The 26,109-nt window shown below is 38.2% G+C and overlaps 1 protein-coding gene across 1 annotated transcript; it reads left to right on the top strand.

Moving 5' to 3' along the window:
• On the top strand, positions 1-25,198 carry cabp7a (calcium binding protein 7a). The gene is made up of 5 exons (XM_085427057.1): positions 1-829; positions 18,886-19,029; positions 19,176-19,288; positions 21,070-21,220; positions 23,944-25,198. The coding sequence occupies exons 1-5, from the start codon at positions 721-723 to the stop codon at positions 24,072-24,074; spliced, it is 648 nt and encodes a 215-aa protein (XP_085283183.1). The 5' UTR covers positions 1-720; the 3' UTR covers positions 24,075-25,198.
• Positions 25,199-26,109: the final 911 nt, after the last annotated feature.

Genomic DNA, 26,109 nt, shown 5'->3' with positions numbered 1-26,109 from the left:
TGAACAACTGGATTGCACTGCGCCCAGTGCTCACGACCAATTAAGAGCCAGCGAGTAATTATTGTCTGTAAGGATCCGGATGCGCCCTACTTTACCTGCCATCATATCGGGCTTTTAAGACACACATTTAGATCTTTTATGCTATTCACTCATCATTAAAAAAAAGATTTTTAACACGTCGTTTCTGTGGATGAAGCTGGCTGGAGCCTGAGGACGGAGTGCGTCAAGTTAGCGCATGTATCCAACAAGTGGATGCATGTGTTTCATCACGGCAGGCAATCATCGGGACTAAAAAAAACACAAGAAATCGATGGATTCATAACCCGCAATTTTATCACAATTGTTGTTTACAGCAGAGACGGAAAACGTGCTAATTAGCTAGGATGTGGAGGTTGTCTGAGCTGATGGTGATGTTTCTATGTGCGCATTTTGTCGGTGTTCTGCACTGCTCCTTTTACTGACTTTGTGTGTTATTCCTTCTAAACATATAACAACTGCAGAGAGGTAAGAGCCCCCCCACACACATTTTCTTGCTCTTCATTCATTGACCAAAAGGCATATTGAGGCGGACACGCTGCGGAATCCACGTTTTCCCTTCGCACCCCCAGCCCCTCATCCATGGATTTGCTTTTCCGTCGGTGACTGAGCGGGGAAGTTAGGATCCTCTCTGTAGACATTTCTGTATGACGAGGGCGCAGGTGGTATCCAGAGGTCGCAGCCATGCCGATGCATCCAGTCACCTCCACGCTGATGTACCGGGGGATCTGCACCATCCCTGACATCCTCTCCTACAGCGCGCCGGTGAACCTGCCTGAAGACGAAGTAGAAGGTGAGAATAATGATACCTGCTCACATAGAACTGAATGTTATCAGGACTTGTGAGTATACGGGAGGTGTTACTTTGTGCAGCGGCAGTGTATGTGGCCGCGGTCAGCTCCTGCGGTGGAGTTCCTTTAAACTGACGCGCGGTCAGGACCTTGGACAGCGCTCGGAGAGCTTTGATTTAATACACAAGTATCGAGACTAGAAGTGATTTGGATTTTAAGGGCAGTTTTTATTTTCACAGTTCCCTTTCTTTATCTTGTTATATAAAACAGAATGTGCTACAATAATCCTCATTTTCGATTTTTTTCACTGATTGAATAAAAAAAAAAAATGTTTTCAGTCTATTCACATTATCACATCATTATTTTCCATAAGTTCAAAGCAGGATTTCTTAAGAAAGGAATTTTGTTATAAAACGTTGCTCTGTGAGGTTAGTGATGCATTGGCTCGATCTAGTACCAGAAGCTAGGGCTGGAATTCACTGGCCTGTTAAGCCTGGCCACACTGACACTGAATGGTTTAGAGATATTTTATGCATCTTATCCCCATCTTTCCTGAAGAATGTGAAGCAATTAAGGGTAAATCCCATCATTTTTAAAAAAGTTGAATACATCTGAAACATCACAGCACTAAATATCAACACCAAGAAGCATGCTGAAAAATGACAGCTACACAGGACAATGTGTATTTCAGGATCATGAGAGCGTTTATGCCAGGAGTGCTTGCAATATGAACCTGTGACATCTGCACATTATCATACAGCAGCCCCTGAGACATGACTGAAGTCCCCAAGTGGATGTGATTAGAGGAAGTTCTTGTTTTGCTGCAAGTGTGTTTATGCTGTAAGCTGACATATTAATGCTAAATGATTCGTCCCCTGCACCTCTGATCCTTTTCCCCCCATAATGATTAAACGCACTTTCTTTGAAAAACAAAGGACAAACACATTTCTGACAAATTCGACTCCTTCGCTGGACAGATTCAGAGAGATGAGTGGGCACACAAACCTTTAAAACCTTTTCTTGACAGCTGCATTTCATGTATATGTGTGAAGTACAGACAAGCCTGGTCTTGTGAAAAATTTCTGTCTGTGAGTGCTGGAGCACAGACACCAAGAAGCAAACTGCTAATGTTACCTGCAGGTGCACAAATTTTGTCTCACATAAACAGGTTTGCATTTGCAATACTTGCAAAGAACCACTTGTAAACACATAATACGGTTGGCACCTTCACACTGAGGTTGATATTAATTATAAAAGCTGAGTGGAAGAGGCCAAATATATATTGGTTTTGACTCCCAGAGGGTATTCAAAGGCAGAACATCCCCAGTGCATTTTGAACATTCTGTTTCAGAAAACACCAGAAATATCATTTAATGCTTTTTGCCTTTTTCTTTTCTTTCTTTCTTTTTTGCTTTGAAATCCAAAAAATAAATAAAATAAAATAAAGATCAAAGAGATACATGTCAATGCCAAAAGTGATCCTTGCATGATGTTATGCTCTTAATTTCAGCATTGCATCACAGTGCTTTATTGTCAAACATGTGTACTTCAGGTTTCAGAAGTAGCTCTTGACTGTTGAGACTGACAAATCTCAGTTTTCTTTTCACCCCACCCAACCACTTTACTGTCAGCTCTGGATGCAATAAACAAACAACACTTCATTTTAGCTGCAATTAGTCAAATCCACTTATCTGCCACATGTGTCAGGAGACAAAGTGAGCCATTTGGGTTTTACAGCTCAACTTATAGTGGCAGTTTGATTGGAGAAGGCTGTGGTAATGCACAGTTAACAGCAGTGACAGAGCCTTTTGCAGCTGTTGTGATGCTGTGTGAGGGATGCCTTAGAGAAAGCGAAAGAGGCAGACTTTTAAGCCAGCGTCAATGAAGGGATTTGAACATTGTTGTTGTTGTCGTTGTCAAGTGACAGCTTCACAGCTTTTCCCACTAGAAAGCACAAAATGAGAATAATATAGAACATGACAGGGCTGAATGGTTTGTTGAATAATAGCAGAAAAAGAAAATGAAATGTTATGTGCCAGTATTGGTGCTTACTTTTAGTTAACTAAATTTTAAATCTATGGAAACAATATTGTTTTCAGTGTCGCAGAGATGGAAGACAGTAACGCAAGCTGGAGTTAATTTATTCTGTGCAACCACTGCAGCTCTTAGAAAGTGTATTAGCCAGTATTACCATAGCTTCATTTCCTATTTAAGCTGTAGACAGTATATAAAAGATGGGCATAGCTTCTGAGTCCTCTTTCACCCATAAATTGAACAGTAAAGCTTGAAACAGCCTCTGAGTCTAAGAAGTGAAGCCAGTTTCAGTTTTCTGTGAATATAACTTAATGCTCATTTTGTTCATTACTCATATTAGTCACTATGAGATTGTCTGTTATTAAGAAACAACTTCTGTCCTGTTGTTAGTAGGAACATAAATTGTTTCTGTTTATATTCTTAATCCAAATCTGCTGAGCACCTTCGTCTTCCACACAGCCAGAAAACCTATGTAAAACATCTCAGATGGAGGTTTCTATGTGACGTAAAGGCTTGTGCATTTTGCACTCAGTCTTATTCCAAAGGTGGAATTTATTACGACTGTTGGAGCAGCTGACAACTGCACAGACTCGCCCTTATTTTCTAGATGTTGCTGTCAAAAGTAGCAAGAAAGTGATGAGGAAGAATAAAAGTCGTAGGACCTCTTGCATTAAAAACAGACATACATATTGTATAAAGATGCCACTGCAGTATTGGTGAGTGGTACGCTCCAGATGCCAAACATGATTTTTTTATGTGTGACATATTTTAACACAAAATCACATTTGGGTGATTTATTTATTTTTTAAATGTGCAGCTTATATAACGAATAACAGAAAAAATTTTTTTCTTCTTTATGTAACGACAAATTTTAAGTGAAAGACGAGGAGACAAGATTTTCATTCTGGATCTTAACTGACAAATTATGATCAAAAATAATGCCCAAACCCTAAATATGGATATCTGGAATAATATGGCTACTAGTACTTAAAGGCAATTTTAACAAACTGAACTTCCAGTGATAAAGTATTTCCTAGATTGGAGACACTGCAAATATTGAAAACATAAAAATTTAAAATATATAGTAACATCATTAAACATATTTTGATAAAATTTTGACAGCAGTGACGTTTCAGAAATGACTTGTAAATGAGGAACGCATTACCCGAGCGACCCTGTGGCTCTTCTCTAGAGAGGGACGAGAATTGGCTGGAAGTGTGAGGTGTCACAATCATCAGCTTGGCCGTCAGAGATTTGTCAGAAAATGCCTATTGGCACACATAACCAAGTACTTGATTTTCAATTACTGGCTTGGACACCCAAGGGAATGGACCAGTGGCACCAAACATCTTGACCAAGAAGGCTGTCAAAGCTATAATTGAAAAAAAAAAGAAAAAGCAACTCAATTTTTTTCTAATGCTTTGTGTGTGTGTGCATGTGTGTATGTGTGTGTGCATGAGAGAAACTTAGAGGTGGTAACAACTACTTTAATGTACAGTAATGTGACCATAATCTGAATTGGACTCCAGATTGTCCATTTCCCCTCCTACACAAGAGGAAAAAAAAAACAGTTGGTCATATTACAGGTGCTCAATATAGTTTAGACCTCCTCCACCACTACACACACACACACACACACACACACACACACACACACACACACACACACACACACACACACACACACACACACACACACACACACACACACACACACACACACACACACACTTATATATACACACAGCTCAGTGTCAATATCACTGCAGGTGGAATTAAGTGGGTAGCCCATTTCCACACAGCCTAACAACAGCACTATTGGAAGTAGCTTCAAAATAGTCCCAAGGCTGAGCTTTAAGCATTTGTATCAGGTCCCAGAGAAAGGCTCATGGAAATAGATGCCAGGAGATGCTGGTACACACGCAAACGATAAGAGAGAAGCAAAATGTTTGCATTTTCTTAGCAAACTTGCGATAATACAGTTTGTTTATTGTTGCAGTTGAAATCTCCTCCGCCTTTTCCCCTGCACTGTTGAAATACACAAGAACATTGAAGGAAACATCTGCTGACACAACTTTTAGTTCCATCTTTTCTTCATTCCCTCTGTTTTATGACCGTGAGGACATCTTTGGAAGGAAATGTGCTTTTGTATCGTTTTTTAAATCAGCCCCAAATTTCCTCTGTTGCTGACAGACTCTTGGAAGCTTCGCCCCGAAAAAACACTCTGTATTCATCATGTATTCATCAGTAGTAAATAAATTCGGGCATTAAGGCAAATTAATCCATTTGACATACTTATGCAAACTGCTCAAAAAGCCAAATAAAAAGGATAACTCACCAGTTTTCTAATAACATAATTTTCTGCCTAAAAGCAAGACCATTATAATGGCTATTTATGGAAGGAGTAAATGAATTCATAACAAAAATAAGTAAATATCACATTAGCATTATATTCTACATGTCTAGCTACCAGAAGGAAAATGTTAGTGCATATTAGTTTCAGCTATTTCACATGCTTGCAGGTATTATTACTCAGCACATGCAGCAAAATAAACATGTAAGCAGTCAGTATTTGACATAATTTGCATAGAATTTACAGTGAATAGACATTGTATTCGAAGATTTTAATAAAACCTGTCTTTATTTCTACTTTCACTGTGTTGGTATTAGTATTAAAAAAAGATTCTCTTAATCATCATTACGGAAAGATGCAAGCATATCCCGACCCCAACCTGTCACAGAGCACCAGCAGGGACAAATCTCTCACGGAGCATTTTAAACTCACCAATTAACCATCTACACAGCAATTGAAATCAGTGCAGCCTACAAAGTTATCTCTCCATTTGTGCACACTTGTGGCAGAGTGAGGGGGCTTTCCTCGTCTCAAGATCAAACACAGATTCGACTGTCGTCTGCACCCCTCCCGTGGCACAGAGCCGCCGAGATGGTGCAAACGGGAAGTGACTGGAACAATGAGACTGAAATCAGTGAGACTGAAAGCTGGATTTAGAGATACTGCATTTTTAGTATTATTTTATGAAATATCAAACAAATGATGGTGAGAATTTACCACTTCCTTCATATATTTGTGGTTACAACAATATCACTAAATGGAGCTTTATATGTTGCTTTGTGCCAGAGAAAAAGACACTCTGGTGGGAGAGAGAGAATGTGAATGTAAAACCTTCCTCAAACAACCAGCAGAGTTTGATTATTTGGATGATGAAACTACTGAAGTCAGCGTTTTTGTGGTAGTGTACAGGACTGACTGCAGAGCTTGTTTACTTCATCAAAATGCATTTAGAATATTGAATATTCAGATTTAGTTTATTCAATGAGTTTTCCTCTCAGTACCAGGCATTTAACATTTACTGGGGCTTCTTTTTCAGTTTTTTTTAGTCATTCCCTTGGCAGAGTTTTTGTGACTGCAAATCGTTTTGACTGACAGCTACTCAAAAAAACCCACCGACACCACTGTGTTTCTAATGGCATAAACTGCCTGTGAGGCGTTGTTGATGTTTCTGCTCGACTCCTACTGTAGCTGCAGCAGCAACATTGACTCATTTCTTTGCCCTGAGGTGGAGGGTTGACTTCCATTCCTTTGGAAATACTTACATGAATACAAATGAAGATATTTAAAGACACCGGCATCTGCTCGGAAAGACAGAAATTATGCGTATAACGTATTGCTGGTGCAGAATCCGTAGGCGTTGCGGGGGTGTACTTCTAAGGGGTCAACTGAGACCATTTTAAAGCATATATATTGCTAAGAAGATTTGGACATAACAAATGACCAGTGCTGATAGATGAAGATACGCTGGCTCATTTTCAGGAGTGTGGAGTGTGCAAACGATCCAGAAGTGTTTACCAAAACCAAACACTTATTTTTCTCTCCTATTCACATCAGCTATCGACTGCTATTTGCATGCTCTCTCCTAGGAAGCCAAAATTAGCTCAATTATTGTTCTCGTTCAGAAAAAAACACCATGTTTTACCCTTAAATTGGATCCCCCCAAAAAACATGGCTTGCATCCTTGAATCCTTGAATGCTTTCATACCCTCCTGCAGAAGAGTTTGTTTTTATCTAAACACTTTCTCTTAAAAAAATATATTGAAAAAAAAAATTAACAATAAAGTGAATCAAGCTAATAAATGAAGTGCCTTTCTACTGCTGAAACCATCGCTCTTGTACTCACAAATCAAGTCCTTTTCACATTGATACAAGTCTGCCAAACATCAAGCTCAAGCTCAAAAGGGCTTTTGTTGATTAACAAAGAAGAAGGACGCACAGCAGCACAGACTGCTGTAATTTTTCAATTGCTCCAATTTTTAAAAAAAAAAAAGCCAATAAAGCCAGCATATTCATTATGAATTTGACTTTTTATGCACATGGATTTGTGAGTACCAGTGAAGGACGGTGAGATAATGTTGCGTAAGTTTAGAAGAAAGATCAAAAACCTGCAGAAAAATCTTACGGAAAACTCTTTCCTGCCTACTATAAAAAATGATAAAAAAGGATATATAAAAAACACAAGCAAGACAAAAACATTAAAATAATTAATTTTAGAAGAGAAACCCAAGTGACAGGTGCGTGTCACTTGGGACGGCCATTAAAGCGCCGTCCTTGTATGTAATCAGGCTGAGGATAATAAATCTCACTTTGTTTTTCTTCCCATCTCTTCTCAGTTCTGCGTAGATGCAGGGTCATCTTACACAGCCTGTAAGACAAACAGGCAGGCAGACAGGACTGGATTTGAAAATGGATTTCATAAATGTATCACCTGCCTGGATGGAAAAGCTCTGCTTGACATAGATGGTGAAAAAGATGTTAACTGAGCCTCAAATGAGCCTCTTCTTAGAGGGCAAAGTGCCCCAGCACCACAGGTGTCACCACAAGGTCACAGACACACACAAAAAAATCTTAAAGGGTTTGAAAATTGTCTACCAGAAAAATATATGAAGGTTAATTTGATTAAGAGAATTTTAATTTTGAGGTTATGGAGTTGAAAAGCAATTTTATATCAGTACCATAAACAGCAAGCATAAAGCAGGGTGGGAATGGGCCTGACTTTATCTGGAGGTGACTGGATCACATCTCCATTCAAAACTCTGATGTATTGTTTTCACACTTTTTTGAATAAATCAACAAAATAAGGGGAGATTTTGAGGTATTCAGATATATATTTTTTCTCTGAACAAAACCTCCTCTATGCAATATTTGTGGTGATATGACAAACAAAGCATTTCCCCCAATTTATTACCTAAGCAGAAGACAAGTCTTCATTTCTTTGCATACATCTTTTCTTCATAATGAGGAAAAGAAAAAGTTAAAGTCTTGACACTGACATTTATTATTTTCCTGACCCTTGTTATAGTTTAGTTATTTGACATTTCGATCCCATCGATAACTATATACTCATATAAATTCTGAGTTAATCAGTCAGTGTAATCTGGTATGGCATTCTATCACGCCAAAATGGGTTTTGATGAAAAACATGTGCTGCAGACTAACGGGGAATATCATGAAATGCTTTGATTATGGCTGCCTGGTGGCTTCAAGTTAAGTCATTTATTTCCATCTTGATTGATTGCCACAAAGAAGTGAATCCTGCAGACTTTATTACCTGTGAAATGAACTGTGATGAGTTCTGGGAGGTGAAGTGCTTTTTCTCCAGGGTAATATTCCTTTCCTTTGATGAACAATACACCAAAAGTCTTTATCACGCAATAATAGTGGTAGAAAAACAACATCCATAAGTGAGTGTGCACTGTTAGCCTGGTGGAACTGATGGGGGGAATGTACTGTGTAGTGGAGGCTTTTGATTCTTCCTGACTGACCTGTGCTTGAAGTGCTTCTGACGGGTTTTTGTCTTGTGGCTATCGGGCCCATCTCAGCTTGGCATCATCTGTGATAATGAAAACTTTATGCCTTGCAAAGAATAAGAGTGAGAGAAGAAAGATGGAAAGATCTCCATGTTTTTTTTTCCTTTTCAGAAAAGAAAAACTGAACATCAGACTAAAATTTCACTGCCTGTCACTGGCTACAGTCATTCAAATAAAGTTTTTCCCTGTGGTCACTTCAGTGCTGCATTGGCAAAGTTAAGGCACTTTAAATTGATAGGTTTGTAGCATAAACCTATTCGCTGGAACGTTAAGACAATATAATTACACTGCAAGCAAGACGCAAGTAGGCAAACTTCTTCATGGTACTCGTGCACGGGAGAGAACCAGACAAACGCCGTTCCTTCGCTTGACCCCAGTAGCTCTCGTCCGTCCTCCCGTAACACTGTCCTTTTATTGAGGTTACATGAATATGCATAGGTTCATTAACATACGACGTCTACATACAAAGAGTACCTTGCCTGTGTGTGTGTGTGTGTGTGTGTGTGTGTGTGTGTGTGTGTGTGTTGCTGATCAAAGGGTCAAACATCCTTGGTCAGGAAGAGGGTAGACTAGACCCCCCCCCCCCCGGTGAGGAAGTCCAGCAGTTCATCTAAACAGAAAAGCACTTAGACTAGAACAGACGTAGCTACGTTAATCCTACCATAAAACAATTAAGACAAGATGCGACCTCTTCCCGTGCTCCCAGGATGTAGGTGTGCATTCTAGTGTGGAATACACACCAAGCCTCTGTAGCCTGTTAAAGATCACACAACTTATCACTACACAATTGATTATACACCTCTAAGCATATATGGTTAAATATTTCTAAGCATAAATGACAATCAACAATACAAACTCTAACATAAATTTTCTAACGAAGGGTGGAATTTCATTTCAAACCCAAAGACGAGCTTTTCCCCACACACACACACACACACACACACACACACACACACACACACACACACACACACACACACACACACACACTTCACCATATACTCCTTTCAAATCCCCAAGAGCCTTATTAGAAGCCTGTTATGGTAATATTTAAATCTTTTGGATGTCCAAGTCAGCCCATATCCAGCTAAAGATGGATTAAGGTTGCTATGAGTGTTTAAAAATAGTCACCCAAGGTTTGCACACACAGAGCAGAGCAGTGTTTTTCTCACAGTGATAAGGTCTCACATAAAGAGTGGGTGTGCTTCAATTACCGATCCAAAGCAGCCCTAAGCAGATGCAGGTCTGAATGAGGCAAAGAGGATCCCTGGCTCTGAAAAACAAGCCCTGGATTAGGTTCACGGATGCGTTGCTGTTACAAAAGCCCTGGCATTAGTCTGCTCAAAAAAACACCATGTGTAATTGGCAAAAGTTTTAAGTGAAGCTAAATTTATCCTGAAAATGGTTAAAAACCAAAACACTCAAAACTCTCAAGTAAATATTTTCATTGTTTAATCTATTTTCTGATTTTTTTTCTGTCTTAGCACTTTAATATGTTAATATGCTGTGTATTTGGTTAGTATTAAACTATAATATGTGTGACAGGATAAAAGCAAAAAACAAAGGGGGGAAACTAATCTTTATTTTTGACCCATTTATCTCATATTAGATCTGTAGAATAGCAACTGTTAATATCAATTTCTTAACTTGTTAGTACTAAAATAAATTAGACATTAATGTTACTTAATTAACTTTTACCTGTCAAAGAAAAAGTCCCAGTGTTGCTTAAAGGAAAACACTGCAGAGAAAGTGGAACTTGCGAGCCTTGTCGAGCCTTTTCCATTTATATGCATGAATAAGCTCCACTTCTAAGTGGTTCCTCACTTTGTTTAGAGCTGTGTACAGACTGTTTAGCAACTCCGTGCTGCTGCAAGGATGCAGCTCAATTCACTGATAAACAGCAGTATACAGGGAGCGTAGTGCAAAAGGGAGTGCACTACACCTTTCTCTTGTGGGTGTTCTGCTTTAGAAGCTTGGCTCTTTCAGCCGCTGAGCTTAACTTGAGGTTTCATCCTATGTCAGATCACACCACAGGGGACTATGTGGCATTGCATCTGAAGGCCAACAAGCACCTCTGTACATCAAAGCAAATATCACATGCTTTCAGCGAAAATATTCCCACTTCCCTGGTGAAGCTATGGTCCCAGAAACAGAGCTGAAGAAGCAGCTTTAAAAAGAAAAAAATCAATTAAATGATGTATATTAATAAGGCAGAAGCTGAAAATTACATTAGTCGGAATTTAAAAGGCTGGAAGCAAAAATAAAAACTTTTGGGATGCAGTGTAAAATATAAATAAACACAATTCAATGGTAAACCCATATTTTATTCACAAAAGAATGTAGAAAACATCACATTTTTAAACTGGCACACTTGAATGGTTCAAAAAAGTTGGGACAGCGGCGTATTTATCCATGTATAGCATCCCATCTTGTTTTAACAACAGTCTGCAGGATAGTTGTTGGACTTCTAGGAGAGGAATGTTGTGAATTTAGCTGCTCCGCAGTCCTGGGTCTCCTTTGTAGTGTTTTTCATTTTATGATGTGCCAAATGTTTTCAGCTGGTGAAAGGTCTCGAGCGCTTGCAAGCCGGTTCATCACCCAGACCCTAATATTTTACGGGGGTATGTGTTGCTCTAAAACCATTCAACATTTATTGTGCTTTTCAATGTGTGTGAGCATCTTCCATAAGCAATAATACACAACCCATACCATCAGATATGCAGGGACCTGATAACATGTCAGGTGGTCTCTTTCCTCTTTAGTGAAGAAAATGTGATGTCCATATTTTCCAAATAGAATTTTAAATTTAGATTTGTCTGACCAAAGAACAGGTTTCCACTTTGCCTCCAATTTTAAATGAGATCAGCCCAGAAAAGACTGTGGTGTTTCTGGATCATATTCATATACACCCATTTCTTTGCATCATAGCATTTAACCTACATTTGTGGATAGCATGGTAAACTGTGTTCACATACATGTCCCTGAGTCCATGACAAAATCATTCCTGCAGTGCCACCTGAGGCCCTGAAGATCACAGGCATCCGATATTAATTTTAGGCTTTGTCTCTTGTGAACAGAAATTTCTAGATTCTAATAGTCTTTGATGATACTTTAAACTGTTAATGATGAGATATTAACAGTTTATGTTGAGGAACAATGTTTCACACTTTGTAGAAATATAGATATATATTTTGCAGATAGGTGAACATCTGCCCATTTTCTGAGAAACTCTGCCTCTAAGATGCTCCTTTTCGTATCCTGTCATGTTACTGACTTGTTGCGATTCAGAATCTAATGAGTTGCAAAAAGTTCCTACAGCTGCTTTTATTTAGACCTGTGTACAAGCCTTTTATTGTCCCATCCCAGCATTTTGAGATTTGTTACTGCCATCAAATTCAAAATTTCTTAATACAGAACAGTTTCTCAGTTCATAAATTTGATATGTTCTCTTCATTTATTTACATTTTATGCAGTTTCCCAAGTTTTTCTGAGCAGGGATTGAAAAAACATGGCATTTTAAAGGGAACTGCTCGTCACTTGTACGGCCTCTGGTTGATTTTTGAACAAGTCAAATTTGACATTTACAAACAACTTTTTCTCATTTTTAAATCTTTAAAATTTATTATGCATATCCTGAGAACCAGCCTATTCATTTATGTCCTCTGTTTTTGGTCTATATCTTTTGACTTATATGAGTGACCTTACAAAATCCTGATGTACTAAATAGAGGACATCCTGGGCTTTCAATTGATATTTCATGTGTTCGGGTGGCCTCCAAAGAGGCAGGAAATCTCAAAAAAGTTCATTGGGAAGGTTCTTTTTTCTCAATTCTCAGGAGGATATGCTGATTTCAGAAAGCTGCTTCCTTATGAATTTTGTTAACAAGTTAAACAAAGGAAAAAAGTGAAAACATGACTAGGTACAAGTGGGTGAATGTAAGGACAAGCTTCTGGCTCGGAAGCTTTCACGATCTTCTGCATCTTCCCATTAAAAATGCCCTCTGGCACTGGTGCCCAGAGACAATGATGCCATTTTAAAGGCTAGCTAGGCTGAGCATTTAAAACCTGTTATACTCAACTTAAACAAGTATTTGTCTCTTTGATTAGTGTGCAGTGCAATTTAATTAATTGATTTTTCTTTTTTTAAATTATTGTTATAGAGAGAGTGTCTTCTTTGCAGTACAGTTAGTACATAATACATATGAGTCCAGTCCATTTTGGGCAAAAGAATAAAATTAAAAGGAAAGAATAAAGCTGTATCTTCTGGGTAAAATTAAGATATAGTGCTATCTCTTTGAGAATTTATTTATCTGGATAGAATGTGGTCAAGAATAGAAAAATTAATTATTTTAGAGACTGATTAGTCAGCCTAGTCAGCCTATGGAGATTACACATGGTCTTCTTTACTTCAGAGATTTGTTACTTCATTCAAGTAGCACTCTGGCCTAGTTTCATGTGGAACCAAGTGGTTTTGATAAAATATTTGAACTAACTCTAAATTTTCCAGCATTATGCTCATGTATCTCACAGGACACGATAATCCATTCATTATATTTCAAGCCTGTACAACACAACAGTTTCAGTATTCTGTAAATGATGTTTGTCACCACATAAAATCATCCTCCAACAGGTTATTTTTAAATAACAAATATAATGATACACTATAACTACTAATAGTAACACTGCTACTTTGGCCTTTGATCCATGAAAAGGCTTTCATGAAGGAGATCATTTGCAAAAACAGTTTTGGCACCTCATTTGAGAATGTGCTTGCTTCCTGCAAGGCACCAACATGTTTTAGCAGCAAGTGTCTGCTGGAAAGCCCCTCTTTCTAAAGTAAACAGATGGAGCAGGGTCCTCAGGTGGATACTGAGCTATTATTTTTTCTATAAACAATAACATCATACCCAGTGAAGGAAAAAACACAGCTGGAGGCTCTCGGTGATTCAGAATATATCTTCAGTTAGACATTTTGCAGTGGAAATTGATGTCAAAACAGCTGCTGTGAATGTCACCAGACTTAGCTTTATAAATTGCATATCCAGACGTAATCTGTTGAAAAACATGATTTTTAAGTAGCCTTGTCCCCTTCGTGCAGTTTCTTTTCTATCCTATGCATTTACTTGATTGTAACAGACTATTTCCTGGATTTACTACTATACAGTACAGCACAATTATATGCTCTTTTCTACCATCACTGACATTTTATGGGTTTTTTTTCTGCTGAGAAATTTGTTGTACTGTCACACTGTCGATATTACCTTAGGCTTGTCTATTCATTACCCTGCTTCAAATGATGTACACTCGTTTAGCATTAGAGTTCAGTAATTTAACGGCAGCTACTGGCTGCAAGCTGAAAAGTATTTTAAAAAAACAATTTTATTTTCCTTACCCAGAAAGCTTTTATTGGAACTAAATCATATAATAGAGACAGGTTATGTATTATTTAGTAGCAGCATTCACTTATTGTTTCCATTATTCATTCCAAACCTACTCAACATTTTTCTTATTTACACACCTAAATTATCTTTGTCTTTACTCTGACCTGATCTAAAACTTCCTCAGACGTGTGGGGAATTTAAATGTTCCTGAATCTTATTACAAAGTCCGCATGAGATTTATCATCAGTTGTGAGGGACCAAGCAGCCAAAGCAAAGAGGAAACAGGCAAAAAAGTATCTTCAAAAAGGGTTTTCTTTATTTTAACCCTCAAAAAGTCCAAAATTAACAAAATTCAAAAACATATTTAGCAGGCCCATAAAAGAGGTCAACTAAAAATAACTTTACGAAAAGTAATTTCCAGAAACTTAAACAAAACAAAGTGAGACACAACTTAACTCACAAACTGACCTAATTACAAAGACACATGAGGGTAGCTTTTATAATGATTTGGCCAAACCATTTACACACAATAAGGGGGGGAAACAAAAACACACTAATATTAACTAAGCACAGAATAACCTAACTAAACCTAAAACACCCCTGCTCCTGGTAAGCCCATGGTTGGAACATTGAGCAGGCATGTTGTTCCCAGAGTCCTCAGCCACGCCTTTTGCCCAGACAGGAAACAGCCACCGCCCAAACCCAGGTAACTCAAAGAAAGAGAAACATAATTAATATAACAAAACATTTTAGAAAAACCACACAATGCTACTATGTGCGCGCCTCATAATATCAGTGTTAGGTTTAACCAAATGATTAATGAAGAAAAGCAAACTAATAAAGTGAAAAAATGGACTGACTTACCCCTGTGTAGCTGATGCCATCACATCGGTCTTTAGTGATACATTTCATCTCAACAAACGAATTACAAATACTGCCAATCTGACATGTGATTTCCTGAGCACTATGTATTGTCTCTTTAAGATTCATCCCCAGCTCTGCTCTTGTGTGCTAATCAGGCTTGTAAGACGAGGATGTGACAAGTTTCAAATTGTAGGTGACTCGGTCGTGGATGTTGTTGCATAAATTAAGGGATTCAGTCCCTCGTGAAAGGTAAACAAGTGGAGAATGAAGGGAAATATGCAGTGGGGCAAAGAGGAGCAATTAACTGCTGCAAGATTTCCCATAGTGATTGAACTCAAGGTTTCAAAGTTTAGAAGAAGCTTTCTGCTGACACAGAGTAGTTGCAACACTTAATGCCCTTTGCTGTCGAGTTTGTTAGTTTATGTTTAAAGTAAGTGCTGTAAAAATAATACTAAAAACAAAAGAAAAAAAACACACACACACATTACTCTGATTTCTTACTGTTGTAGTGTGGATTTCTAGTTGTCTGTGATGGGGGGAAAAAAACACTTAGAGTACCTCAGCCTCAGCTGCACTTAATTTGAACACTATCTGTCATAATGCGGCAGTGTGCAGGCAGGATGGGGACCCAATCGCAAACTCACGGAGGCAGGAATGAACTCAAAATTCACAGCTTTATTGCTGGAGAGCAAAACCATGCAAACTAAACTGGGAAACTATAACACACAGCCATGAATAAGGGAGAACACGACGCAGAACTGAGAGAGACGTGGACATAAATACACAGAGGGTTAACGAGGGAAGTGGGGGAACACAGGTGACACTGATAATCATAACGAGACACGGCAGGAGTAAACACAACACTGGCGGGAGACTGTCAAAGTAAAACAGGAAGGGCACAGAGGTGCAGACAGGAGGAGAGAGAAAGCACGGGGAGAGCACAGACATACCGGGCTGGGGAAACATGGAATAAAACACAAGGAGGGGAGGACTCACCGATACACAGAGGGGCACACAGGGGGTAAAGTCACAAGGGGAAATCAAATAAGGAACATCTTAACAGAACAACCTAGGAACCGAGGCATAAATAAGGAACAAAATACAAAACGCGCGAAAACTAAGAATGCTGGGTCAACATGGCCCAGGATCATGACACCATCAAACTAATAATTATTATTATTTTTATAATTATTATCATTGTTGTTGTTGTTAATACTGGTCAGTGGATGTGAGATTTGATATGTTAACATTATAAAAACATCAAAAGAAATGATTAAAAACTAAGGGACTCATCAGCTCCTACTTGTATGTCGTCTGCTACTCTAAACACTAAAACCCAAACACTCACAGTGGAGGATCCAACAGACTGGGATGGTTTCATTAACCAGGAAAAGGCAGAGATTTTGTACGCCAAAATCATAAAAATCAGAAGAAACGGTAGCTTTTTGATCATGTATTTGTATTTGTACAGTGTTAAAGTGGTGGATGCTCATGTTAAAATCATAATATTATATTAAAATTAATTTATAATTACATTTGAAATGGCAAATATATTAAAAATATTGCATGATAAGGTCATTTTGTGTACACATCATTTCTATGAGCCAAATACTCAAGCTTTGGATTACATGAATCTGCATGTGATTCATGTAAGAGGGGACGGGATATCCTTGAGACCCACATAGCAAGGAGGTCTGGCCTGGATCTGGTATCAAGCCGGCACTGCTGGCTGACTTCTGGCATGATATGTCATCCAGATATAGGCCAGGCCTGGCATAAATGGCACTGTCTATGTGATGGCATGCCATATCTGGCTCGATTGTGGTTTCGTTCATGTGGCCTAGGCCCATAGAAAACAGGTCTGGCCCGGATCTGGCATCAAGCTGGCACTTCGGACTGACTGGTATCATGGCAAACTGTATGTCAACCAGATGTATGCCAGGTCTGGCAATGATGGCGCTATTTATGTTCCTATTTTCCTATTTTAGTTAGAAGATCCACATGCCATGTTGCAATACTGTACTGCTATGGTAGCCAACGTTTCAAATGCAGGTTTGACAGGTTTGTGAGTGTACACTTTATCCAAAACCTAGTGAGGTTTACTCATGTTTACCACTGGGTGGCTGTAGCTCATGCGGTAGAGCAGATCCCCTACTGATCGCAAGGTTAGTGGTTCGATCCCTGGCTCCTCCAGTCTGCATTTCACATCTGGCAAACCAGATCTGGGCCACCAAAGGGCCGTCATTCTTTGCCGTACGTGGGCCATGTGTAAGCACATTGTGTGGGCCAGATCCGGGCCATACCAATTTTGCTATGTGGGGAGGGGATATCCTTACTCTAGTCATACCAGCCAACATGTAGTTCAAACCTTCTGTATGTGAGGGCCAGCCAGTGAGACGATAACCGGCTCAAAGGGGTAGTAAAGCGAGGTTAGCTAAAACAGGTCATTTCAGACAGTGGATGAATTGAATATACCAAGGGATGGTATAAGATTAAGGATTATTCGGAACTGCGATAATGCAAGGCTGCAAGAAACCCAAACAGAAATATAGAATTGGGATTTACAATAAGTCACCCTTCAATGATAAATGAAAAATAAAAGACCTCTGTTCTAGTTTCAGGTTCATACACAGTGAAAACATAAACTGAAATGCAGCTCTCCTTCAATGAAAAGATTTAAATTGTCAAAAGAGAAAATAAACCAATGAACACTGATTTTAGAACAAGAAACTCTGAGCTATAGTGACAACTAAATATTCTTAGTAATACTGAAAAAATAACTAGACAGCTTGGGGACTCGAAGCTCTATGTACAAAAAGAGGAAGGGAAAGTATTTTAAGCAATGCTTATTCCCGTGATGTATCTTGATAAGATCTCATTGTTAGACCATCCCTGCCTCATAAAGGCCCATGCTGTTCAAACTCCATGGCTACAGCCTGAAATGCAGACTGGCTCTTAACAATTTGTAGTCTCATGATCCAAGGTATTGAATTTATAAGATTTTTTTTTTTTGTCTCATCGGTAAGCTCCTCCTCCACAGAAACGGCTCCAAACATACTACAATTGAGGTTTGGTTTTAATGTGACTTGAGTTTGTAGTGTTTCTTCAACTGATGACAGAGAGTGCATACATTTGGATACAAACTGTAACTGATCATTTGTTAAGATACTTAATAACAAAACAGACTCAAATACAAAAAAGCCACACATCCAACAGATGTTTTCAATTTGGACTGCCAAATGTTTTGACACAAACATCTCAAGTCTCTTTGGACCCCACAATAATTAGATTTCTAACAAAATGATAAGTATGTGTTTGTGCTGTGGAGCTAGTTTAAAATCAGCTCATCACTTTTACTGTAGCAATTCCTTCACATTACAGTGAGTGATTTTATTTCATCTGATGATGCCATTCCTTACACAGAGAAGTTTTACAGTATTTTTGAGTTGCTGGTCCATTGGTAGTTTCCAATCTCATTTCAACCTGACTGTCATTTATTAAAGAATTGGCAGAAAGCATTTACCAGAATGTCTCTGTTTTCCCTCTCAGTGTGGCAGAATTACACACTATTTTTAGATAGTAAAAAAACAACAACCTTCTGTTATTTAATAAGTTTAAATCATCCCTATCAAAATACAAGGCAGAGACTACTGCCCTTACAGTTTGTCTTGATCTCATTGCGTTGTGTTCAAGGTTTTTTTTTTTTTTTACTCTTTTTTTGGCAGTTAACTTGTGTTCTCCTGAGCTGCCAACCCCCATATAACTATGACTCAAGCAGTGATGCAGCATAACAAATGTGTCTTTGGTGTGTGGAAAATTTCCCACTTTCATATCCTCGTTTGCCGTAAGACTTCAGCTTGTGTGTGTGTGTGTTTGTGTGTGTGTCTTTTTCTGCAGAGATCCGTGAGGCCTTCAAAGTCTTTGACCGCGATGGGAATGGGTTCATCTCAAAGCAGGAGCTGGGCATGGCCATGCGTTCCCTTGGCTACATGCCAAATGAGGTGGAGTTGGAAGTCATCATCCAGAGACTGGACATGGATGGTGAGGCCAGCAAACAGATTGGATTTTACTATTTTAAATCACAAAAGCGCAGATGCTTTGTTCTGCTTTTGCCCACAAAACTAGGCTTTACTGCAGAAAAGAAAAAATCAGCTATAATGAACACTAACTGTTCCTCTTTTCTGCAGGTGACGGCCAGGTGGATTTTGAGGAGTTTGTTACTCTTCTGGGTCCAAAGCTCACAGCAGCTGGGTTACCAGACAAATTCAGTGGCACTGACTTTGACTCAGTTTTTTGGAAGGTGCTCATTATAAAACATTATTTCTTGTTATTAAAAGGAGACAAAGACATCATTAATGTGGTAAACTTCAAAGCTATTAAACATTTAGGTTCTTTAAAGGAATAGCTGTTTAAATTGTTACATCCACTGATTTGTTAATGGAATCCTGGATCTTTGTTTGCATGTGGCGGCAGTCTTATCACTTAGTCAAGTCAATTTTTCATGCAAAATAGATATTAATTTATTTACAGACACCTCATTAGACAATCAGCTGTTCATTTTGACAGTGTGATAGAAATTAGTGGGGATGTAGCTCATGTCAGGGTTGTTTTTGTTGTAGCTGTGTGATAATAGCATTGAAATGCCTGTCAAAAAAAATGAGGTTCCAAACTGAGTCTGAAAGAAAGGGAATTAATGTGAGTTTTTCATATGCTCAGTGCACAAAAGAAGAATCACACCTGCTGAGGGAGTCGAGAAGCCCAAGAGAGTGTTGCATAGCATCGTGTAACATTATATAACAGAATACTAGTATGAAGCATGTGCTGCTGGATTGATCACACAGTGCCTTCAGTCACAACAGCGAGATGAGCTTAGGCTGAGCTCAATTCATATGTGACAAGCTGGGAGTGAGACTGGTGTCTGTGCAGTGATGCACAATATTGACACCAAAGGGTCATTTATGTGTCTGAGATGCCAGGGTGCTGACGAGACTGACCAGTGATCACTAATTAAGAAATAAAACATTGATAGTCAAATTAAGAATACATAATGCAGAATGGTTTTATTGTTCTGTGAACAAATTTCTCTTTAACAATTCTGTTCACATAAAAATGAGAAATGAGAAATTAATAGTAGTTTAGAAAGTAATTACACTCACCAGACATTTAATTAGGTAGACCTTGCAAGCACTGGGTTGCCTTAATTCTTTGTGGCATGGATTCAACAAGGTGCTAGAAACATTGCTTCGAGATCCGCTCCTCTCTGGATAGTTTCTTTTTTTCTGACCAGTCCCTGTATACCATAAAAAATGGTGGTGTGGAAAAATCCCAGTAGATCAGCATTTTCTGAAATACTCAGCCTAATATGGCACCAACAACCATTGCTCATTCAAAGTGATTTAAATCACCTTTCTTCCCTGTTCAAATGCTCAGTTTGAAATTGAGTTACTGCCATGTAATTAGCTGATCAGATATTTGTATTAAACAGTTGAAGAAGTGTATCTAAAACAGTGTTCAGGGAAAGTACTTTAGATTACACCAAATAAAGGGGAATGTAAGGGATGTGGTAAAGGCTAGTAAATACTTTTTTTGCTGCCTTATTCACCTTTATTAGATTGACTTCAGCGATTATGTTGCATTTGTTTTCCATTTTATGAAATATTTAAGATAATCTAATATTTATTATTTACTGAAAAAAACACAAAATCCCAAGGTTAAAATTTTAGATCTGGGGCACATGTTTCACCTAAAATGAGGAGCTTGCACTCAAATCAGAAATAGGATTTGTTGAGTAACAGATCCACCTGGGGAATCTCTCACTCAAATTTTCCTTTGATCTAAATGTCATTCATTTAGAAATCTAAAATGCACATTGATATCACTCATATTTTCCATCTTCTGGTAAAGCCTACACTGCAGAAAACATTTTCTTTAAATTACAAGACAGCAGTACTATTTATGCACTTACATTCTCTTTATATTTTATGCCTGTGTGTGTTTATAGATTTCTGTCTTTGCATTTGAATGTTTTTACTGTGCCTTCCAGCCTGTGTCCACGTTAATGTTTGGTGTGTCTATCCCCAGTGTGACATGCAGAAGCTTACAGTGGAGGAGCTGAAGAGGCTACTGTATGACACCTTCTGTGATCATCTTTCCATGAAAGACATCGAAAACATCATAATGACTGAGGAGAATCACATAGAGAACCCCGAGGACTGCCAGGTGGACATAGACAGTAAGGAACCTCCTATATTTCAGCATACTGCTGTGTGTTTTGTACCCTGAAGTTAAAGCGAAAGTCTAGAACGTAATCAAGATTTTCTAGAGACAAAATAAATAAATAAATAAAATAAACAAATAAATGAATAAAATATGAATATTGAATAAAAAATAACATTCTGGGTTTTTTTTCTTCTTCTTCTTTTTTTTTTAAAAAAACTTTTAACTGCTTTGTAGAAATTAGCATTGCTTATAGGTTATAGGTCCCTAAAGCTATATGAAACATGGTGTAGCTCTTCATGGTGTATTTAAAAGATATGACATTTACATATAATAATGTATTATTTATGCTAATAACAATGTCTTTGTAAACAAAGCACAAGGTTTCCTGGGCTGTTCAGGCCCTGATAATCACAGACACTCTCTACACACAAATGGTTGTTAATTGTTGTAAATGATATCTGTTATTAATTTCACAAATGATCTTCACTTGTAAATTACATCACATTTGCAAGCTCTGTCCTTTTCTATGATTATGTACTTGTCTAAAGTATGAGATTTCGAATTATAGGGAAAGGCCAGTATAAATAGTAAAAGCACTAAAAGCAACAATAACAAGGACCATAGAAAGAAGATGAAAAGACAACAACACATAAAAGCAAGTCTGGAAAAAATGGGGCTTTTAAGAAGGGATTTAAAAGAAGTCACGATTCTGAGAGCCCTACCTCCCCAGGCAGGTCACTCCAAAGCTAAGGGGCCCTGCTAAAAAAGCACAGCCACCTTTAGATTTAAACTTTGACTTTGAAAAAGCCAAGAGGCCTCCACCTGTGGATCCAAAGCTGCTAACTGGCTTATATGGGGTCAGTATTTCTGTCATGTACTTCAGTGAGGAAAATCTTAAGATAAATTCTAGAATGATTAAGGAGTCAACAATAAGTAAGCCAGGATTGTGTAATGCGATACCATCTGCTAAACCTATCATGGTCTCTGGGTCTTTGAGTACTTTTTCTTTCTTAAATGTTTAATTCCTTTGGCTTTGTGTAAAGAAATGTATGTTCAAGTTCTTTTCTTTTTTTTGTTTTCTCTTGACATTTTTTGTATTTTACTATATATTGTTAATTATTATATCTTTCCAGCAACCTCTGTCTAAATTTTTGCTTAGTATTAAAGGTCTACTTTTTAGGTTATCTCTGGTTTTTTGTGTATCTTGGTTGTCAGTGTTTATTTTTCTATATATGCCGTTGTTGTTATTCCCTTTTGTGTCCTAAGTCTTGTTCATCTCCTGCTTTGTATAGGTTTTTATTGCTTATTTTCTAGCCTTGTTTATTTAGTGAACTTCATTTAGTTCACTTTGTGTTTCCATTGTGTTTCACTTTGTCTGATGTTTGTTTGTCTTTCTGTGTTCACCTGGTCCTCTTGTCTTCTTCACGTGTCAAGTTAATCCAATTCTCCTATTCTGTTGTGTCACACTTCCTGTTTTATTTTATAACTGTTGGTCTCTGTGTCGTGTGTTGAGCTTAACTTCCCCCCGCCTCTCATTGTGTCTCCAGCTGTGTATCCCACCTGTTAGCTCTCCACTTGTGAACCTGTGTGTAATCTTGTCTCGTTCATTGCTGTGATGTCCTCATAGCTGTATCTTTCAGCTCTCTTCTCTGCATTGCTGAGTATCTCCTTGCTTGGTTCCCTGTGAGTCTGTCTTTTCGATCACTGGCTTTCTTCCCGAGTTGGCCCTGAAATTTTGGACTTTGTATTTTTGGACTAATCAACTTGTTTTGAATTAAGCTTCCGCCTTCCAGCATCCAATTCAGTTTGCTTGTACTTATATTGTCCCAAATCATAATAATAATACAGTAACAACTATTTACATTGTCGAACAGTATGAATACATTATTATTTCTTTCAGATTAAGTTCTCATACTTCAAAATTCCCCACAATCGCATTTGAAAACAAAAAACAAACAAACAAACAAAAAAAAACCACACCAAAACTCAGCCCTCCCATCAACCAGTTTCTCCCATCAGCAAGCTCACTCGATTAAAATGTGCTCTAGGTGCTTATCAGCAGTAAGTGAACTGCTGTGCTCTTATAGGCTGCTGTTCTGTAATATGAAAAATATGACATTATTTCTACTCCCCTCTGTCTTTCTTCTCACTCAGTGGGGGGAAAAAAACAAAACAGAAAAAACAAAACAAAAAAACAAATTATGCCTCTTTATTATTAGATACATGAAATTTGCTGATGATTTTCTCTCAAAAGTAATTTGATGTTTTCTCCTATGTAAATTGTTTTTAAACAATATTTTATCAATTTTCATTTATTTATTTTTTATTGGGGAAGCGGAGATGTAAAAGTACAACAGATATGAACTCTAACTTTACTGGAGATGATTCTGCAGCTGCGTTGGACCTAAACAATTACACCTTTGATTCACAATAGTTTTGATGATGTTTTGTCCATTAATATGCCAGTCGGGTGCCCTTTCATTGGTTTATTGTTCCAAAACTCCAATTAACATTTCAATCTAGATGTAATTATGTAGCATACAGGTGTGAAAGCAAATTTTCTTGGCTGTGCACACTCCCCTTCATTTGTGTTCTTGTAGTTGTATGATTTTGTGGTGAGCTTTTCATTTGGAAATAACAATCAAATGTCTTTCAACCATTAAATAATACCAGATTCAGTGGACCTTCAGCTCATTTTGCTTTTCCTTGTGTCTCTTCCTACTTCCTTTTCCCCAGGCTCCAGCCCGACGCAGCAAGTCAAGCAAACTTGTGTGCGCAAAAGCCTGATATGCGCCTTTGCCATTGCTTTCATCATCAGCGTCATGCTCATCGCAGCTAATCAGGTGCTGCGAAGTGGCATGAAATAAGAGTTGAGGCGTTTTCTGCCTTGACCAGCATTTACTGGCTACCATAAAAGACTGTGAAGATGAAACTCAAAAACAAATACAGACAATCACATGCGTGTAAAATAAAACATGACTGTAGAATACAAAAACTGGAGTCCCCAAGGACACAGACATTTGTCTTGGTGACAAATACATGCCGACAACTTACAGTTCCAAGGACACCTGGACCTTACGTACCAAGAAACAGTGGCGCTCTTATAATGGACAACTAACTACACATATCACTCTTCGTAACACAACATTTAGTATTCATTAGCTATGTGCATTTGAGCAGTGTTGCATTCAGTATGGTGGCAGCTATAGAGAGTTTAGTGACTGTCCAGTTTTGTATTTGTTCAGTGTACTATGGGGTTTGTTAATATTAAATAGAAAGAATCTGTGAAATATTGTGGGAAGTGTCAATGTGTGCAAGGTCTGGAGTGCACGGTGCTCTGCAGAAATTGTATGGGGTGCAACATTGTTCAGAACCACTTGGGAATAACAATAGCTTGGTAAGAAAGTGAGATAATAGTTTATAGGGTTTAATAGGTTTGCAGGGCGGTGGATGTGACTGTGTGGATGCTCCCATTCATTCACAGGCTGCGGGGCTTTGGTCTTAGCAGGATGGTGCAGGGTGAAGTAGGTTAACTGTTCTCGGGGGGAAGATGCTGAACTGACAGGCAACTGGCTGAAAATAACTGGTCATGCAGTAAACACTCGGCTCTGTCTGCTTTGCAGGCTTGAGACAATGATCATCATCTATGCATGACATGCATGGATTTAAACAGTCGTCTTGACACATTTGTAAAAGTTCTTCTTAATGTATTAATTGTTATGACTGTGTACTAGAGCTGTTTTCGATTCCTTAATGAAAACTGTGAGCAATTGTGTGTGGTGCAGGGTATCAGCATTCACAACAAATATAAAGCATACAACTGCATGACAAAGAAGGGCTGTGGTAATATACAGTATGCTCCTAGAAAAAGTCTTTTTTTTTTGGAATTGCTAAGCTATGGACATGCAGGCCTGAAGTCATCACACACTCACGGGGCAGTAACTGAGTAAAAAATACATCACTCAAGTATTTAAAGAATATGCATCTGGTTGGTAATAGGGAAAAATGTGAAGCAATGTATATTGTTCTTTTTAAGTGTTTTTATGTCTGGACATGTTGCTAAAGAGCAATAACTGTATGTGAAATAGACACAAGACGTTACACAAAACTCAGTACAGACATGAATCCTTGAAATTGTTTTGCATTAGTTTTCTATAGCACTTCTAGAGCAGATATATTTGGTGATGTTCAAGGGAAAATGGAACTACTGTCTTATTCATTGAGATGGAAAGCTCAAGCACGAGAAGACTGTATGTCTGAAGCTGCCCATTGAGTTAAAGTTTAACAGGGGCTGGATGGCAAAGAATTGCAATAAAATAATAACATGTGAAACAACACACAAAGTGTGTAGTTTAGATTGTTGTGCATGCAATTAGGTACGGTCTCTTGTTATTAATGTGTATTGTACATATAAGCCAACATTACCAAAGCTAAGGAGGAATCTGTGACTGGAGAACTGGGCCACATAAGGGCCCAATTTCTGATATCTGATCATTTTGAATTATTGAACAGAAATCAGAAATGCTGCAGTCTCTTATAAACTTGTATTTAACACCAGCCAAAGATATAAAAAAAAGCCCTCCACAGTACCCTGAAAAAAGACTCTATAAAGACAGATCTTATGAATATCCCTTGTTAAGTCGTGATGTATTGACCTTTTGATGATACTGTTTTCTGCCCAAGCCTCTACTGTGTTGTCTGAGATGCGAGTGTTTTAAGTGCTGCAGTGCTGTGTCCCTCATTCAGTAGATCTGAGTCAAATGGGAAAAAATCATCATTCTGCCACTGCCAGCTTCTTATTAGCAAAATTCATTTTTAGCATACATTTAAGTTACGCTTTTATAAAACTCATTGTACCCTGCACTACTATTTAAATGGTTCACAAAAAGATCTAATACTGCT

This window comes from Rhamphochromis longiceps, linkage group LG12, assembly GCF_057381845.1.
Source record: "Rhamphochromis longiceps isolate RC_006_pf linkage group LG12, R_longiceps_female_GT1.1, whole genome shotgun sequence".
NCBI lineage: Eukaryota > Metazoa > Chordata > Actinopteri > Cichliformes > Cichlidae > Rhamphochromis > Rhamphochromis longiceps.
Note: the sequence above shows the minus strand (reverse complement) of the source record. Positions and strands in the feature narration are given on the sequence as shown.